The sequence below is a fragment of the Lutra lutra genome, chromosome 12 (genome assembly GCF_902655055.1).
Source record: "Lutra lutra chromosome 12, mLutLut1.2, whole genome shotgun sequence".
Taxonomy (NCBI): Eukaryota; Metazoa; Chordata; class Mammalia; order Carnivora; family Mustelidae; genus Lutra; species Lutra lutra.
This window is the reverse complement of record NC_062289.1, coordinates 16,931,641-16,952,006: the sequence shown is the minus strand read 5'-3', so window position 1 is coordinate 16,952,006 and position 20,366 is coordinate 16,931,641. Positions and strand designations below refer to the sequence as shown.

General features: G+C 43.7%; 1 protein-coding gene and 1 long non-coding RNA gene across 2 annotated transcripts in view; both read left to right on the top strand.

Annotated features, from left to right (window-relative positions):
- The first annotated feature begins 395 nt into the window (after window positions 1-395).
- The window catches only part of LOC125082378 (O-acyltransferase like protein-like), a 77,897-nt gene continuing 57,926 nt past the window's right edge, over window positions 396-20,366 (top strand). The window contains exons 1-2 of the mRNA XM_047697946.1: window positions 396-509; window positions 1,923-2,009. Coding sequence (XP_047553902.1) covers window positions 416-509; window positions 1,923-2,009 — 181 coding nt within the window. The 5' untranslated portion in view covers window positions 396-415. The remainder of the gene's footprint in view (window positions 510-1,922; window positions 2,010-20,366) is intronic.
- Window positions 17,836-18,820, top strand: LOC125082379 (uncharacterized). The gene is made up of 2 exons (XR_007121961.1): window positions 17,836-17,988; window positions 18,109-18,820. It is a non-coding gene; the product is annotated as an uncharacterized LOC125082379 (long non-coding RNA).

Here is a 20,366-nt window from a genome sequence, read left to right as displayed (position 1 = left end):
AGTACCCTGGGGTATGCATTGTCTGGGTGTCTGGTGTATATATTACACCAGGAGTGCGGGGTGGGGAGGAACTTAGAATATAAACTTGTAGCTAATATCTTTTAAGTACTTATGATAGGCCAGATGTTCTCCTAGTACTTTAAATGTATTTACTTAAATCTCAAAATAACTCCAAGAGGTTGAGACTAGTGTTCTCCTAATTTTCCAGATGAAGTAAGTGAGGCAGAGACACTGCCGTAGGTCCCACAGTTAGTGTCAACTTTGTTCTTAGCTACGACATAAATTGCCTTTCAAAAAATTATGGGGGGATGGAAAGGCACAGTGCCCGCCTTCATGGGGCTTCTAGGCTACAGGAGAGGGAGACACAGAAGTGGACAGTCTTCGGAGGAAGGAGGTAAAATTGTCTATAAAGGCAATGAGGGAGCACAGAGAACAGGCACCTCTCCTCCCCTACGGTGAAGCCCAGGAGGACTTCCTGGAAGAGCCAACACCTCCTTCGGAGCAGGAAGGTAATGCCCAGAAGGGGTGGGCTCTGAGAAGGGCACCGGGGACAGGGAGCCCAGCATGAGCAAAGGAACAGAGGTGAGAGACCGTGGAGTTTATGCAATAGAGGGTGTTCTGGTCTGAGTGTTTGTGTTCCCCCCCAAACCCATATGTTGAAATCCTAAGCCCCAGAGATGATGGTATTTGGAAGGGGGGCCTCTAAGCATGGAGGCTCTGAGGGTGGACACTTTGTAATGGGATTTGTGTCTTTATCAAAGAGACACCAGAAAGGCCCCTTGTTGCCTCTACCTTGTGAGGTCACAGGGAGGAGGCTCTACCCACGACCCTGAAAGAGGGTCTTCACCAGAATGTGACCGTTTTGGAGCCTTGATCTTGGACTTCCCAGCCTGGAGAACCATGAGAAATGAATTTTTGTTCAAAAGATGCAGTCTGGGGTGTTTTGTTACAGCGGTCGCAACAGACTCAGACGAAGGGTGGGGGGCTGGGATGCTGGAGGTTGCTGTAAAGCCAGTGAGCAGGAAGTACAACTGAGTCACGGACACCCACACTTGTGGATGTACACTGGCTGTGTAAATAAGGTTCACATCACATTTTCAATGTAGTTCGGGAGGTTCCTATTTAAAGAAAGCCTTTCTGGAAGGAGAACATTTACACCAAGAGGAATCCAGAGCTACACATTTGATGTTTTCTTAAAGTAGATGAACACCGTTACCATGGTCTTTTGTACAGCATCATTTCCGTCTCAGGATGTGTGTCTAAGCCCCGACATGAGGCTGCAGGGGCTCATTTGTCCTACTGCAGAGCTGTCTCTTTCCGTGGGGGAGTTCACGACTCCCACGCCATCATCACGTTCAAGTCCGGAGGACGCAGTCACAGATGCGGAAGATACCCAGATGATCCCGAAGAAGCCCTTCTCTGCTTTTGGTTTATCTGAACGTGCCATAGGCCAGATTCTTAATCATTCCTGGAAAATACCCAGTATTGCCACTTAACATCCTCCGTGTATCTTTTAAATCCAGAGATAGACACAAGACATCCAGCTCGGGACAAACCAGCCCACCCGGGTTAGGCGGCAGCGTTAATCTGCGGAGCTAAAGGAAGCCAGGTGGCCAGCGGCCCCCACATCCGCAGCGTAAGTTTAGTGAACAATAGCAAGTTGTGTATAAATCGGTTTCCATGGTTTGTTCATCTCAGCGGCTTTGCAGGTGGCTGAGGACACATAGCTTATCTCTGCATGTTAAGGAGTGAGCCTTGCCACATTGCCCCCCAGCATAGTAGAGACGAGGGTTTCATAAATATAAGGCTCTTTGTCTTAGAGGGGAGTTTTACCCTGGCAGGTTAAGGGACAATGATGGTCCTGACTTTATTATTGTGTCTGCTGTCTTTTCTGTCTCAATTACCTTTTGTGTTTCCCACAGGAAACATTTCTCTCAAATGCATGCGAGACACTGATGAATTCCTTTCCGATTTGAATTCAGTGGAGCCCAAAGAATACGCTCTAAGAAGTAAGTAGGTTTTTCTGTCCTATTGGGTAGGCGAATACAGGGAAATTGGAGGTTTGTGCTGGGAGAATTCTAGAAAAACTCTTGATAATTAAAAACAGAACCAAAGAGGGAAGGCAAGATGAGCCTCAATTTATAAATTGCTCCAGGAATCAAGGAGGGAGGAGGAATTTTTATTGCACAAGGGCAAGGGAGGAAGTGGTATTTAATTTAGCCAGAAGGAATTTCATGAGGACCGACCTCTTAGTAATGAGAACTGTTTATAAATTGTAAGATGCTGTTTACTATGATCGAAGTTGGTAGCATTTTACGGTCATATGAGATAACTTACTGATTTCTTTTTCTAGAAGTTTAGTCTGCTTTAGATAATGATAGGGACCAAGTTTTACCCATTATGTATTTGACAATAAATTCTGAGGAGTGTGTTGGTGAAGGCACTGGCCCACACTGGAAGAAGTTTGACTCTAGCCAAAGCCCTTTCCATGTCATAGGCCTCCATAATTTATTTTTTGTTAGTTTCCCTGAATTATTCTCATAACTAAAGGAACACATACCTTCCTGCCAAAAAGGGGCAGGAAATCAGATTCTTTTTTCAGTGGGGTAACCTCTCCTGGAGAATGATTCATTGTGGATGCTGAAGGAAACCACTAACAAGAAGCAATAGTAAAAACTCAACTCTTTCCAAAGCCAGAGAAACCATCATAGCAATTTCCATTTGCATTTGAACACATGACTAATTTATTGTGAGTTGGGAAAGAGTAGCAAATACACATCATACAGGGAGATGAAAATTTGCTCTAGTATGGGGGAATTCAAAAGAGCATATTGGAAGTAATTGCCATTTGACACTGGATTATATGTCCTGACATTTAATGCGACATTGGAAAACATATAAATCCAACTAATTCAATGGCTGTCTTCAAATCCCATTTTAGAACTGATGATGTTTTGTTAGAACGCTTGCCGAAACCAAGCGGGGAACATTCTGACAAACCCGGGCCAAACATACAGGCCAAGAAAACCACAGGGTGCAGGGACTGGCTGATACTGCCGGTGATGAGGTGGTGAGGCATGATGTCATTTTTAGTCACACAGCAGTGTTGACACTCCATTCGCCTTACAAGTCACTCTAGTCATGTTCCAAAATATTCCGTCTGTAGTGGCTTGGAAATGGAAAATCTTTTTTTTTTTTTTTTTTTTTTTTTTGGTGAAAAAAGTTTCCCAAAGGTGAATGGTCCAAGAAAGAATAAAATGATTTATATAAATGGGACACATGACTATCAGTTAATTTGATAGATGAATACTATGTGTGGTTGTTGCAATTGATTTGCTTTCTTACGCACCAGAAAACACCGATGCTGTTGCTTTTGACATTTTGCCTGAGAATCTTGAGCGCAGAGCGTGGTTCTGACCGTCCTTCTCAGTCTGGTTTTCCTGACCGTCTGTGGATGGAGAAATGAGGAGTCGATATTTAGAGAGCACTTTTCCGCGGAGGATGACTCCCAGCCTGCGTGAGGGTCGTCCTAATGAGTTCCAACAGCCCCACGCTGAGCAGGGAGTTTCCTCTATTATGAGCAAAGGGAGCCACAGCGATGTAAAATACTTTGCCCCAAATAAGTGGGAGGTAGAATCTGAGCCCAGGTTATTGGATTCCCAAGCTTGCACTTACGATCACTGCCTAAAATAAGCAATGAGACAAATAAGAAAAGAACACGGCAAAAAGGAATAAAGCAGAACCACACAGGCCAATGTCTGTGGGAGGCACTTATGCAGAAAGAACAAAGAAAGTAGCAGAAGAATACATGTGGGGTATAAAGGGGTCAGCCGTGAAATCAAGCTGCTGGGTTGCTCAGGGAGACAGGTGTATGTCTGACAGACAGTGGAAAGAGACGCGTGAGACCCATGATTTCCAAATCGGGCTGGTCCGGCTCTGGGTATGACTGGGGTCATGAAATGATGAGTCACGTTTCACTTTTTAAGCTGGGCGATAGTAACATAGGTGTTTCTTATTTTCTTCTTTATGCCTTTTTAACATATCGAATTGTCATACAAGCATGTGTTAAAGCTCCATTGCCACCCCCAAGCCCAGAGAGGACGGAGGCAGGACCTCCGGTAATGGGTGGGGTCTGAGACATCCAGTGGGGAGAGAGGGTTGGGGGCACTCAGGCAGGGAGGTTTGGTCTCGAGGGAGGGAGTGGGAGTCGTGGCTGTTCAGAGCAGGGGAGAGACTGACCTTAGAGCCAGCTGGGGGGAGGTCGGGTGGGGAGGGCTACCTTAATGATTGTGGACATGGACGTGGCTAGAGGGACAAGTTTGGTGCCCGGATTCTAAACCTGAGTCTCTCGCTTTCCGCCGTCCTTTTCCATTTGCTTTCCAATGCGTGTCCTTCATCTTAAAGGGAGCAAATCCATTAAACACTATCTGTGTGTTTTGATTTTTGGGTCGCTGGATTATATGTCCTGACATTTAATGCGACATTGGAAAACATATAAATCCAACTAATTCAATGGCCATCTTCAAATCCCATTTTAGAACTGATGGTGTTTTGTTAGGAACATCTTGGGTCACCATCTGATCTTATCCCTCTTTTGTTGCTGAAGTCCTCAGGCCAGCATTCTGGCCCCTTTCCTTCTCCTTTTTTTTTTTTTTTTTTTTTTTTTTGGTTGTTTCTTATTTTGTTTCTAAACCCATAATCCACAGCAATCTACATTTAGTCTCCTATCACATACAACCTCGCCCCCTAAAAGACCTCTGGCTTCCTCCCTCCTGGCTAATCATTTCCCCCCTTCCATGGCCTTTCTCCTTGAGCGGGATGGTGTTATCTGCCTTCCTCCTTATATGCACCCATTTCTAACTCAGAGGCGGTCCCTTGTCTGGGATGTCCTTCCTCCACCGCAATCACTCCTCTCTCTCTTCTCAGTTCTCCCTCTACCCGAACCCCTGCACCTACCCACCTGTTTCTTTCCTCATTGCACTTTTCTGGTAAATGAGGCACATTTTAGAGATAGGCTGCTGACCCACAGACAGCGTGCGTCCAGCCGCCTGCATCCACCCAGAGCCAGTTGTGTGCCTGGCCTCACCCAAGCGATGTTACTTTGCTAAACGACTTACCCCACCTGTGGAATGGGGAGGCTGTGTTTCTCAGATTCTGACAATCTGCAGCAGCTTTAAAGATGTCTTGATTCCACTCCAGCCGGTCTGCACAGGCTCGCAAGAGCCGTCTGTTAAATTTCCAAGCTGGTTGTCAAAGGCAGTTACTTTTAAGAGTTGAATCATTGGAGTTGACAAATTACTGTAAGAACAGAAGTAATGACTACTCAAAATTCATCACTTCCTTGTTTTATTACGTTACTCCTATTGGTACTCTTGAAGTTACTCGTGTCGACTGTGTCCGAATGGTGGGAAGGGTGGAAACACGCTGCTGGGCATGTGGTCTGCCAGCCTCACATTCACGGCCATCAGGCTGGGGGCTGGAAGTCAGCCGTGGCTGAAGTGTATTCACCATGGAAGTTGGCCATCACCCCAGGTCAGGGCTTGATTTAGTGTTTTTGTTGGCTGTCTGGACATCTAAGAAATTGATGGAGAAAATGTTACAAGTGCAAATTCAACTTGAAGTGTCATAGGTCCATGGCCATTACATTGTAAGTAGCGCTTGCAATCTGTCCTCCAACTCGGCAAAAACGTTGCTCACGTCATTGACAATTGAGTGAAGTTCTGACATACATCCTTCTGGTTTCCCATCCATATTACTCATTAACATGGAACGAAAATATCACCTGATGATCATGCTGGGACTACACTCATCGGTCAATGGAAACTAGGGGTTCGCTATAGATACATGAGTTTGCAAACATCAGTGGAAGCCTTCTGGGAGACTCAGTTGGCTCTATGTGGACTTGATAATAAGGAGTAGGAGTATTGTTGATTTCATAACTATTTGTAATTTGCATGTATTATGGGCTTAGTTGTGTTCTCCCAAAATTCACATGTTGAAGTTCTAACCCTAGTACTTTATTTTAGAATGGGACTCTATTTGGGGGTAGGTCTTTAAGGAGATCTTAAATGAGGTAGGATGAGGTGATGAGAGTGGGTCTTAATCTCAGCTGACTGGTGCCCTTATGGGAAGAGGACATGAGGACACAGACACACTCACAGAAGGATCAAAGGAAGACACAGGGAGATGATACCCAACCGCAAGTCAAGGAGAGAGGACGTGGAAGAAACCTACCCTGTTGACACCTGGCTCTTGGACTTCTGAGTCCAGGACTATAAGGAAATCCATTTCCTTTGTTTAAGCCACTTCATCTGTGGTGTTTCCTCATGGCGGCCCGAGCACGTTAATACAGCGTGCTATACATCGTTTACATCAGTATAACTTATAATAATCTCTCTATATTGTAAACGTACACGTTCTTGTTTGGGGCAGAGCGCAGCTTATCAGACATTTACCACCACTGCCATAGCCCCCCTTCCCCAACTGCTAGCTGAGCCTCTAGGAGCTGGATCTGAGGATCTGAATTTCAAGGGAGCTTCTTATACGAATTTTGATCATTGTGATGGTTAGTTGAAAATAGGGCCATTTACTGGTGATTGCTGGTAAAAACGTAAGTCAGACAAGTTACCAAAAGGAGACACAAACTCAACCCCCTTGTATTAGTCTATTAGGCCTGCTGTAACAAAGTACACGTACTGAGGGACTTAAACAAGAAGAAATTAATTTTCTCACAGTTCAGGAGGCTGGAAGGTCAAAATCAAGGTGCCAGAAAGGTTGGCTTCCTCTGAGACTTCTGTCCTTGACTTGCAGATGACAGATGACACCTTCTCCTTGGTGTCACTCTGAATGTACAGATATCGGTGTTATTGGACACTAGTCAGACAGGATTAGGCCCCACCCTAACAGCCTTGTTTTCACTTAATCACCTCTTTTATTACTTTTATTATTATTATTTTGGGGGGGGAGAGAGAGAGAGAGGTGGGGGGGCAGAGGGACTCCGAGAGAGAATCTTCTTTTTTTTTTTTTTTAAGATTTTATTGATTTATTTGTCAGAGAGAGTGAGTGAGTGCACAAGCAGTTGGAGCAACAGAGAGAGAGGGAGAATCAGGCTCCCTGCTGAGCAGGGAGCCTGATGCAGGACTCGATCCCAGGATCCCAAAATCATGACCTGAGCTGAAGGCAGACGCTTAACCGACTGAGCCACCAGGTGTCCCCGAAAGAGAGAATCTTAAGCAGACTCCACACTTGGTGTGGAGCCTGACACGGGGCTCCATCTCATGACCTGAGATCATGACCTGAACCAAAATCAAGAGTCAGGTGCTTAACTGACTGAGCCACCCGCATGTCCCTAACCACCTTTTTAATTGATTGATTGATTTTAAAGATTTTATTTATTTGACAGAGATCACAAGTAGGCAGAGAGGCAGGCAGAAAGAATGAGAGGAGGAAGCAGGCTCCCCGCCGAGCAGAGAGCCCAACGCCGGGCTTGATCCCAGGACCCTGGGATCATGACCTGAGCCGAAGGCAGAGGCTTTAACCCACTGAGCCACCCAGGCGCCCCAACTAACCACCTTTTTAAAAAAAGACGCTAACTCCAAGGATAGTGACAGGCTGAGATACTCAAGTTTAGGGTAGCAGATGAATATTGGGGAAAATATTCAGTTCAACTCGTAACACCCTGTAAAGCCCATTTTGGACTTCTAAACTCCAGAACCGTAAGATAATACACATACGTTGTTTTAAGCCACAAAGTTCTGGTAATTTGTTCCAGCAGCCATAGGAAACTCCTACAGACCTGCAGGAAGCTCACTTCTATTTGTCTAGCCACACAGCTCAGTGACCAAATTGCTTGCTGTTTGTTCTATTCTTTCGCTCTATCACCACTTTCCCTTCTGTGCCCCCACATCTCCTTGTTTTCTTGCTGTGTGTTAAATATTGGACTATACTGTGGAATGGTGAATTTGTAGCATTTAGGGACTATGTCCTAGATCTAGAATTTAGTGAATAAATCCTTATTAATATATACCTAAAGATGGAGAGGACTCTATAGATCCATCTATCCCAAGGCTGGGATCCAAATTAGGAGCGAGGCAGGAATAGAATCTCTCTCAGAGTCTCCAAAAGGGACCACCCCCACGGACCCCGTGATTTCAGACGTCCCATCTCCAGCTCTGTGGCACAACACACGTCTGTTGTTATAAGTCACCCAGTTTGTGGAAGTGAGGACAGCACTGGGAAACGAATACAGAAACCTATGGCAACCCAACATACCCTCCAGATTAAAAAAGTATGCATCTATTCCTGAGATGAAAAGCAAAACAAACAAAATAAGTGGTTTCTGGTAGATCCCGAAACTCATTTTCTTTGCGATGTACCAGCCCGCCCATGACCATTTCATAAGATCGACCTGGACGATTTATAACACCATCTTCAACAGAGGCCTTTCAGGGGACGCTATTTATATGGAATTAAAACTGTGCTCAGCAAAGCGAGCCCTCTCACCCCGCCAGTTCACATGATGCCCTCGTGTTCCTGCACTTAATTCCTCAGGGACAAATTGGGGGAGCTCTGGTTCCCAAGCAGCCTACAGGGCTTTTCATTTCCTGTTTTCGCTAATCTCTTAACATCCCTGAAATCATCCCCAAGCAGCTATTTATGCTTTAAAAAATTTTAACCCCTCAAGTCCCTTCTCCCTGGTCCCCATGTCAAGTTTCTCAGCCCACCCTGATGGCCGGGCTACTGAGTTTCCTTCTCTGATAAGTTACTCCCTCTGGCTTCATCTTTCATCTCTCAGAATGATTACTTCTTGTCTCCTCCCTGTGTCTCATCTTCTTTCCTGGAAGGCAAGGCCCATGGTTTTATACCCTGTTGTAGGGGGCGAGCTGTAGGCAGGTTCTCACCACGTAGGCTAGCGGTCACTGGTCCCAGCTGAGGATTTGTTCTCTTGTTATCATTGGAGGATGGACCATCAACTTGATCTGGATTCTCAGATGTTGCCTCTTTTTGTGTCTGGTCGTCAGTCTGGAGACTATTTTCCTCCCTGCATGCTGGAGCTAGGCACAGAAAAATTGCTGAAACAAATAAAATCTTATAATAGAGAAAGGGTGACAGAGTGGCATCCACTGAAATGTCTGGCCTGGCTGGATTTCAGACACATCCAGGCTGTGATAGGCTGAAGCATGGCCCCCCAGATGACATTGACATTCTCATGCCTGAGACCTGTGAACGTGACCTCCTATGGGGGGAGATTAGATACCCAGAGGGGAAGGTGATGTGACCATAGAGGCAGACATCAGAGTGATGAGGTCACAAGCCAAGGGATGCCAGCAGCTGTTAGCAGCTGGAAGGGGCAAGGAACGGGTTCTCTCCTGGAGCCTCCAGAAGGTGTGTGGCCCTGCTGACATCTTGATTTCTGCCCAGTGATACTGATTTTGGACTTCTGGCCTCCAAAATTGTGAGAGAACAAATATCTGTGGCTTTAAGCCACCGAGTATATAGGAATTTGTTATAGCAGTAACAGGCAATGAACACACCTGCTATTCTTGGTCTCCAAGTCCAAGATTAATAGTTGACCAGACAAGGGGGAGTACCAGAAGGTGTTTGTAAAAAGCTGCTTTAGGAACTTCCAATATCAGATTGATAGCACATGCAGATGTGCTTACTTACACAGCAAGGAGATATCCGGCAACAGACGGCTGACATTTTATGTGTATGCCCTGTAGCATCAGCTATAGCACAAGGACTGTTCAATCCTCATTTTAAAAATTCTCCAGTGTAACACAGGGATCTGGTAGGTGCTTCATAAATATTTGCTGATGATGCTGTAGATGATCGTTACTTTCAGGATTTATTTGTGGCTTAGCATTCTAGGAGCTTCTGCTGCCTTCAACTTAATGGTATCAGGGCATCGATATTTTAAAATATAGTACCACTGGCCAGGGTCTGTCTTTCCTCCTTTCAAACCCAGAAATTAATCAGCTCCACAGTTTAATATCTGCCTGTTACCCCCATCACGTGAGAAAGCCTACCTGTCTGCCAATTAGCCCAGCGGAAGTGAAATGAGTTTTCATCTTTTGGAAACAAAAACTTAAAACAACGGCCATGTGATCTGAAGTAGCAGGTGGGATTCGTCCTTCGTTTCTTCTGTGCCTCCCTCCCAAGATAATCACGATGTATTCTTATTTGCATGGCGCCTGTGGCCCAGCATCTCGGGTTCCTGACAGAAACCAATTAATGCAGGAGGCAAGGAAAGGGCAACATGTCCATTTGAGGTCATAATCAGAAAGGAAGCAAATGCAATTGAAATTTACATGCATCCAAAATAACCTCAGCCAGAAAACCATAAATCCAATCAGTTTAGAAAGCAGAACACCAACTGGAAAAAAAAAAAAAGTGGAATTTGATCTTCTCAAGTGAATAATTGGATATCTCTCTGTATTAGTCCTTTACAGTTTTATCGAAGGGTAAAGTCAGGCTCAGTATTGACATCGTTCTTGTTTTTATCTCCTTGGACTCTTATAGTTCCAGATCCTTAAACTTCAGGCTACAGCATTTGGGATACTCAGTGACAGAGAAAGCAATCAGGAATCATGTAGCTTATCTCTAATAAAGACACTCAGTTTTTTTAAGTTGTTCCTGGGTTTCTTGACACATGGAGGACCTCAAAATACATTCATGGAGCTGGATTTGGGACATTTCAGTTTAATTTTTTCAAGGTTTAACTCAATCCAACAAATGTTTTCTGAGCTCCTCCTCTGAGATATCCATCAATGGAAATAGGACTCGTCCCTCACGTGGGAGACGGACAGGTGAACCATTAACACTCCTTTTAGCGTGATAGACCAAGGCAGAGTCTAGATTGCTTCCCAGGGGAGACCATCCTTCTGCCAAGACCCAAAGGATGATTCAACATTTGTCAGGCAGACAGGAAGGAAGGACATTCCAGGCAGATTAACAGACAAGTGCAGGCCCGGTGCGTTCTGTATCATGGAGCAGAGGAAATGGGTGTGGGCGTGGGAGGATGAGCCTGGAGAGGCAGGTCCGGTCACGAAGGACCTCTTAATCCACCCTCAGGAGTCTGGAATTAATGCTAAACATCAGAGCAATTGAGCCTGGCTGTACAGAGCATCACCTGGGAAAATTTTAAAAACCAATTAATGCCTAAGCCATACCCTGACCTCATTCTTTGTGAGGGTGAATGCTGGGTCTTAGTGTTGTTTAAAGATGCCACGGGGTATTCTCATGTCTGCCCCAGCTTGAGAATCACAGCTCTAGATAAGAGGTCTGCAGTCTTCAAGGACCAGATAGCAAATACTTCAGTTTTGTGGGCCGCACAACCTCTGTTGCAACCAACGAACCCTGCCTGTATCCAGAATGCAGCGCTAACAACATGTAAGCAAAGGACATACTGTTTTCCTAGAAGATTTTACTTACAAGCACAGGACCGCAGTGTGCCAACTTCTACTCTAGATAATGAAAAACCACTGAAGAAGTTTCTTGTAAATATATATTGATTTTTAAAATTTTAAATATTTTATTGTTTGTGTATTATATTTACTAAATAATATATTAATCTATCCTGACTGTAAAAGAATCAAAACAATCCAGACCAAGTTTAAGTAGTCTTTTTCTTTTTTTGTTCCCTCAATTCTCAGTCCCCTTCTTGGATAACAGCAGCTATCACTAGGTGTATATCCTTCTAGAAATTTCCAGAACATTCTCCTTGCATTTTTATCTACTAGAAAGATATTTTGTTCTATAAATTGAAAAATATACTTATTGTTCTTTTTTTAAAAAAGATTTCATGATTTATTTGAGAGGAGAGAGACTATTCGAGCAGAGGGTGGGGAAGAGGGAGACAGAGAGAGACTCTCAAGCAGACTCCCCTCGGAGCATGGAGCCTGACATGGGACTTGATCTCACGACCCTGAGATCATGACCTGAGCTGAAATCAGAAGCTGGCCACTTAACCGACTGAGCCACCCAGACACCCCTGTATTTATTGTTCTTGAACTTCTTTTTTCCCCACAGAATAGTGTGTCTTGGAGACTTTCCCATAGCAACAAATATAGGTCTATCTCATTTTCATTGTCACAGAGCATTGTAAAATATGAAAGTACCACAGTTCATTTAACCTTTTCCTGACAGGGATTGAACTCTCTGAGATTTCTGACATTAAACAGTTTTCATCCCATAAAATGGAATTTTCATGTGGTTCCACCTAACAGTGTGTGTCTACTTTTTGGCCTTTAGAGGCATTACTGCCATGACCATCTTGCCACTGCGGCTCATGTGTTTCCCGGGGCAGATTCTGAGATGCTGAATGGCTGGGTCACTGCGGATGGGGATATCAGTTAGGAAGGAGTCTTTGGTTAGACCACAGCCACCAACTCTGGAGAGCTTTGGCTAAAGAGCAGCTTGGTGGCGGACTGAGAGGCAGCTCACAGGATGGAGAGGAAGGCCAGTGAGCTGCTGAGCTCAGCACAGGCCTCTGTCAGGTCCATTCCACCGCCTCCTGGCCGACCACTGGTACACCAATGAAGCCCAGGCTTTGCTTTGGGCCTTGACTTCCTCCACACCAGTGCTGGGAAAGATTGGACCTCATGTCACAGGGAGTGGGAACGTAGAGTGACAGCAGCGTCTACAGACCCTGTCAGTGTCTGTGGTGACAAGAAATAGCACCTTGACTTCCTGTCAGGACTGTGCACGGGGAGCAGTAATGCTCAGGCATCTAGTTTCTGTTTGCAGGGAGGGTAACTTCTAGGAGGCCACAGTGAGAGAATTATTTCTTTATATTCTTACTAATACTGAATTCCACCAACTTTATAAATTTTTAGCCATCAGAGAGGTAGAAAAGAATGGTGTCTAATTGTGGTTTGCTGGGGAGATTGAACTCCTTTCTCATATTTATTGGTTCCTGGGATTTCCTTCTCCAATAGTTGCCTGTTCATGTCCTTTGCAGATTTTAAATCAGCTTCTTTGGCTTTTAAGAAATTGCTGATTTGTAAGGGTTCTTTTTATAATCTGAATATAGTGCTTTATCCAAGTGTTTGATAACAGTGAATATGTTCTCTTCTCTGAGAGTTACATTTAACTTTGTTCATTGTGACTGGGCACAATTGTGAGGAATGGAGGTATGTGGTCAGTCTTGTAATTCGGACAATTTAGCTTCAAAGAGGGTCGTTGGCTACGATGATCAAGTAGATGCCGGCTCCAGGGTTCTGCGCATGGTGGGAGACAGAGAGTCATACCCAGCGGAGGGAAAAAGGGAGGCTCAGTTATTGTCATTACAGCAACAACCTGGAATACTTAGAATCCCTTAAAAGAGGCGAGTGATCCCAGGCACCGGCTGGCTGAGCCCCAGTGGCCTGAGCAGTAGAACTGACCAGAAGAGTCAGGGGTGCAGGGCGGAAGTCAGGTTAGTCCCGCTTGCTCATCAAACACTGTTTATCCAGTTCTGGCTGGGAGGTTTTAAAGTCATATATCCATATATGGATTTTTTTAAAGGTACACATGTGAGCAGAAGACAGTTCCTTCCATCTAACTTATAGGTTAGCTCTCAGAAATCTAATTATTAATAAAGACAGACACAGAAATGCAGGAAGAGATGCTAAGCTGTACGTGGAGATTTTCTCCCCACTCGTGCTAAGGAATATCATTATCTTCAGTTACAGATAAGAACTTCCATACCAAGCTGACAAATTTAAAAAAGGGTATTTTTGTGTATTTTAGAGGGCAAGAGGTATGGCTTCAGGTCAGGATGGATTTGAACACACAGCTCTGATCCTTACTGGCTAGTTTATCTATTTATTTATTTTTATTTTTTAAAAAAGAGTTTATTGATTTATTTGACAGACAGAGATCACAAGCAGGCAGAGGCAGGCAGAGAGAGAGAGACAGGAGAAAGCAGGCTCCCTGCTGAGCAGAGGGCTGGATCCCAGGACTCTAAGACCATGACCTGAGCAGAGGCTTTAACCCACTGAGCCACCCAGGCGCCCCCTTACTGGCTAGTTTAAACACCCAGCTCTGGTTCTTGTGAGCAATAAAGAAGGGGCAGGTTTACGTTGCTGTTTACATTATTTATGAACTTTCGCTTCCGTTTATGAATCTGTAAAAGGGAGATTGAAATGATTACTCATAATCTCATAGGATCGTGTGAGAAGTAAAGGAGAGAATGGACCAAAGGCATTGAAAACAGTGCCTGGCACATAATAGGTGCCATATGTTGGTTGTTGTTGGCATAACGTGAGGGTCTGGCTCTGGCAACATAGATCAGACCAAGTAATTTTCAGGGAAAGTGGTCAACTATGCCATATATATTAATCAAACTTTAAAGAAAATCCAACTGTACCATAAGTCCTATATTCTTGGCATTAAGGACACTGACTTGAAAAAATATGTGGACCACACGAAGCTGAATTATTGGAATAGATGGTCATCAAATACTGGAATCCAAAGATACCTAGGAATAAACCTAACCAAAGAGGCTAAGAATCTATACACAGAAAACTATAAAGTACTCATGAAAGAAATTGAGGAAGACACAAAGAAATGGAAAAATGTTCCATGCTCCTGGATTGGAAGAATAAATATTGTGAAAATGTCTATGCTACCTAAAGCAATTTACACATTTAATGCAATTCCTATCAAAGTACCATCCATTTTTTTCAAAGAAATGGAACAAATAATCCTAAAATTTATACGGAACTAGAAAAGACCTCGAATAGCCAAAGGAATATTGAAAAAGAAAGCCAAAGTTGGTGGCATTACAATTCCGGACTTCAAGCTCTATTACAAAGTTGTCATCATCAAGACAGCATGGTACTGGCACAAAAACAGACACATAGATCAATGGAACAGAATAGAGAGCCCAGCATTAGACCCTCAACTCTATGGTCAACTCATCTTCGACAAAACTGGAAAGAATGTCCAATGGAACAAAGACAGCCTCTTCAATAAATGGTGTTGGGAAAATTGGACAGCCACATGCAGAAAAATGAAATTGGATCATTTCTTTACACCACACACGAAAATAGACTCAAAATGGATGAGGGACCTCAATATGAGAAAGGAATCTATCAAAATCCTTGAGGAGAACACAGGCAGCAACCTCTTCGACCTCAGCCGCAGCAACATCTTCCTAGGAATATCGCCAAAGGCAAGAGAAGCAAGGGCAAAAATGAACTATTGGGATTTTACCAAGATCAAAAGTTTTGCACAGCAAAGGAAACAGTGAACAAAACCAAAAGACAACTGACAGAATGGGAGAAGATATTTGCAAACCACATATCAGATAAAGGGCTAGTGTCCAAAATCTATAAAGAACTTAGCAAATTCAACACCCAAAGAACAAACAATCCAATCAAGAAATGGGCAGAAGACATGAACAGACATTTCTGCAAAGAGGACATCCAGGTGGCCAACAAACACATGAAAAAGTGCTCCATATCACTCAGCATCAGGGAAATACAAATCAAAACCACAATGAGATATCTCACACCAGTCAGAATGGCTAAAATTAACACGTCAGGAAATGACAGATGCTGGCGAGGATGCGGAGAACGGGGAACCCTCCTACACTGTTGGTGGGAATGCAAGCTAGTGCAACCACTCTGGAAAACAGCATGGAGTTTCCTCAAAATGTTGAAAATAGAACTACCCTATGACCCAGCAATTGCACTGCTGGGTATTTACCCTAAAGATACAAACGTAGTGATCCGAAGGGGCACGTGCTCCCGAATGTTTATAGCAGCAATGTCTACAATAGCCAAACTATGGAAAGAACCTAGATGTCTATCAACAGATGAATGGATAAAGAAGATGTGGTATATATACACAATGGAATACTATGCAGCCATCAAAAGAAATGAAATCTTTTGCGACGACATGGATGGAACTAGAGGGTATCATGCTTAGCGAAATAAGTCAATCGGAGAAAGACAACTATCATATGATCTCCCTGATATGAGGGAGAGGAGATGCAACATGGGGGGTTGAGGGGGTAGGAGAAGAGTAAATGAAACAAGATGGGATTGGGAGGGAGACAAACCATAAGTGACTCTTAATCTCACAAAACAAACTGAGGGTTGATGGGGGGAGGAGGGTTGGGGGGGTAGGGTTATGGATATTGGGGAGGGTATGTGCTATGGTGAGTGCTGTGAAGTGTGTAAACCTGGCGATTCACAGACCTGTACCCCTGGGAATAAAAATATATGTTTATTTAAAAAATTAAAAAAAAATACTGGAATCCATGAAAACACAGACTCAGAAGGGCCCTGTGTCTCTCATGTTCCTCCTAATGGTTGCATCGGACATAACTACAGCATAATATAGAGAGAATTGCCATTGGTACAATGTGGGTGGCTAGCTCTATGTCCTTTTAACGCATGTGTAGATTGTGTAACCCACACCACAACCAGGACACAGAACTGTCTCTCACCACAAAGATCTCCTTCGTGCTGCTCACGTGCGAAACCCCTCCCTCTACTATTGCCAACTCCCGGCAACCAGTTTTATCCACGGTTGTTCCGTGGTTGGTAAGAAATGTGAAAGCTGCCCAACGCCCTTTATGAATTTGATTATAATTTTTATTCCAAAGCTAGAAAAGGGGGAAAAGCGATATAAGAATTGATGAGGAAGAAATAAGTTTGCAATCCTAGTAAGAATGTTTAGCAAATGTGTCAGATTCCGGAGCCTATTACAGAAATCGAGTGCATTTTTCCATGCCAGCAAGAATCAATCAGAAAATATAATTGAAAATAAAACATCAAGGAAAACAGCCAACTGTATGCTATCTAAGAATTGTTTATACAATTTGTTTTAAGATTACCAAGGGAAAATGTAAAATTTCACATAAGGACACAAAAAAAGACTGGAGTAAATTGCATTGACATCCAATGATGGCTTAATACAAAAATGATGTCAATTACCCTCATAAAATCTATAAATTTGAAGAAATTTCAATCAGTATCCTAGTTGGATGTTTCAAGGAGCTCAATAAAGTTTTTCTGAAATTTTCTGAACACAAATTTTCTGAAATGTATATGAATCCTTAATGGTCTACAATTAACTACCTCAACTTGGAAAAGAAGACTGAAGGCGGGGCACCTGGGTCTTTCAGTCAGTTAAGCGTCTGCCTTTGGCTCAGGTCATGATCCCAGAGTCCCAGGATCTAGCCCGGCTTTGGGTTTTCCCTGCTTTGTGCTCTCTCTCACTCTGCGTGCTCTCTCTCTCTCTCTCTCTCAAATGAATAAATAAAATCTTAAAAAAAGAGAAGACGACTAAAGGCAGATATGCAATATACTACAAATCCACAATAATAAAAACCATATGGTCCTGGTGTTAGAACCAGGCTTCATAGGTTCATAGGCCATGTGGCCTTTGCGGTCACACAGGTCCCACACTTCAAAGGGCCCCACATTTGCTTTAAGTGTGATTTGCTGTCACCATCTTGACATTCTTAATAATTTTGAAACAAGAGGCCCGGCATTTTCATTTTGCATTAGCCCTGCCAATTATGTAGCCCATCTTGACCAGAACAAAAGTTGTTGAAAGCCTGGAACAGAAAGCACAGGCTTAGAAGAATGAATTTCTGTCCAGCAAAGGACGCCATGGGTAAGGAACCCACAGATAACCCACTGAGTCTAAGTGTTTTGAACCCACTGAGTCTAAGTGTTTTGAGTCTAAGTGTTTTCAGTGACTCAGGTAGATAAGGACCCGTATTTAGAATGACAAGGAGCTCTTCCGCCTCAAGGAGCAAATCCAAAAACAAAACAAACAAACAAAAAACAAAACAAAACAAAAAAACTCCAAAGAGAAAATCCATCAAAAATGGGCAAAGGAGGTAACTTTTGTTTTGGAGATTCTCGTGTGGTGGTGGTGGAAATTTTGGACCAGGACCAGGAAGTAACTTTAGAGGAGGATCTGATGGATATGGAAGTGGTCGTGGATTTGGGGATGGCTATAATGGGTATGGAGGAGGACCTGGAGGTGGCAATTTTGGAGGTAGCCCTGGTTATGGAGGAGGAAGAGGAGGATATGGTGGTGGAGGACCTGGATATGGCAACCAGGGTGGGGGCTACGGAGGTGGTTATGACAACTATGGAGGAGGAAATTATGGAAGTGGAAATTACAATGATTTTGGAAATTATAACCAGCAACCCTCTAACTATGGTCCAATGAAGAGTGGAAACTTTGGTGGTAGCAGGAACATGGGGGGACCATATGGTGGAGGAAACTATGGTCCTGGAGGCAGTGGAGGAAGTGGGGGTTATGGAGGGAGAAGCCGATACTGAGCTTCTTCCTATTTGCCATAGGCTTCACTGTATAAATAGGAGAGGATGAGAGCCCAGAGGTAACAGAACAGCTTCAGGTTATCGAAATAACAATGTTAAGGAAACTCTTATCTCAGTCACGCATAAATATGCAGTGATATGGCAGAAGACACCAGAGCAGATGCAGAGAGCCATTTTGTGAATGGATTGGATTATTTAATAACATTACCTTACTGTGGAGGAAGGATTGTAAAAAAAAAAAAATGCCTTTGAGACAGTTTCTTAGCTTTTTAATTGTTGTTTCTTTCTAGTGGTCTTTGTAAGAGTGTAGAAGCATTCCTTCTTTGATAATGTTAAATTTGTAAGTTTCAGGTGACATGTGAAACCTTTTTTAAGATTTTTCTCAAAGTTTTGAAAAGCTATTAGCCAGGATCATGGTGTAATAAGACATAACGTTTTTCCTTTAAAAAAATTTAAGTGCGTGTGTAGAGTTAAGAAGCTGTTGTACATTTATGATTTAATAAAATAATTCTAAAGGAAAAAAAAAATGGGCAAAGGAGGGGCGCCTGTGGGGCTCAGTGGGTTAAGCCTCTGCCTTCAGCTCAGGTCATGATCCCAGGGTCCTGGGATCGAGCCCCACATTGGGCTCTCTGCTGAGCGGGGAGCCTGCTTCCCCCAATCTCTCTCTGCCTGCCTCTTTGCCTACTTGTGGTTTCTGTCTGTCAAATAAATAATAAAATTTTTTAAAAATGGGTAAAAGATACACACGGGACTTGAGAGAAGAGGAGATGTCAATGGCTGGCAATAATATCCTGAGTTCTTTGTAATTAAAGAAATGAAAGTTATAACAACTGGATAGGATTTTATATTTATTTTTTAACGATTTTATTTATGTATTAGAGAGAGAAAAAGCATGTGCAAGCACAAGCGGGGACGGGGCGGGGAGAGGGAGCAGAAGAGAAGCAGAATCCCAGTGGAGCAGGGAGACTTACATGGGGCTCCACCCAAAACTCTGAGATCATGACCTGAGCCAAAATTGACCCTTAAGCGAGAGAGCCACCCAAGGGCCCCTGGGCAACATTTTAACCCTCTTCCCCCCACCCCTCAATAAGCTCTACACTCAACCTGGGTCTTGAACTCACGTCCCTGAGGTCAGGAGTTGTATGCTCTGTTAACTGAGACAGCTAAGTGCCCCTGGAGAGCATTTTATACCCATTCATTGTCAAAAATGACAAAGTTGGATCATGCCAAGAAGAACTAGGGCTCAGCATCTCTGGGGAGGGTACATTGGGGGAGTCACTCTGGAGCACAGTCTGATGGGACTTACCAGTATTTGTCTACTCTATGACGCCGCAGTCCCATTGACGGTGGTGTATATGGTGTGCATATCTGAGCTAAAGCCTCACGTAGGTCCGTATGGGGATACCCGGGAGGTTCCTGTGGGTTGGAGGCCATCTCTGTGTCTACCACCCAGGGAACAGCTAAGGCTAAGATTCTGATGCATTATTAAGGGTAGTTAGAAGGTCTGAGCATAATTACACCATAAATATAACTTGAATAACATCACAAACGTAGCTCTGAGTGACATGTGTAGAGACAGGAGATCTGAAGCACAAAATCATTTATATAAATTATAAATACACTTACACAAAACAAGAACACCTACGAATAAGAGGACAGATGTCAAACGTAATGGGGAAACGAGAGAGGAAGAGAGAGATGAAGAAAAATGAAAGGAGGGGCACCTGGGTGGCTCAGTCCGTTAAGTGTCTGCCATGTCGTGATCCAAGGGTTCTGGGATCGAGTCCCACATTAGGCTCCCTGCTCGGTGGGGAGTCTGCTTCCCCCTCTCCTTCTGCCTGCCACTCCCCCTGTTTGTACTGTCTCTCTGACAAATAAATAAATAAAATCTTAAAACAAAAACCAAAAGGAAGTGAATTATTTTAAGTGAAGGACACGAGGACACATTGGAGCACAAACAAACAGAAAAAGAGCTCTGCGGTACCAGGGTGAAGAGCGCCATTAATCGTGGAGCCTGTTGACTGCTCCTGAAGGAGGAGTTCTGCTCCTGAAGGTTCTGCTCCTGAAGGAGGA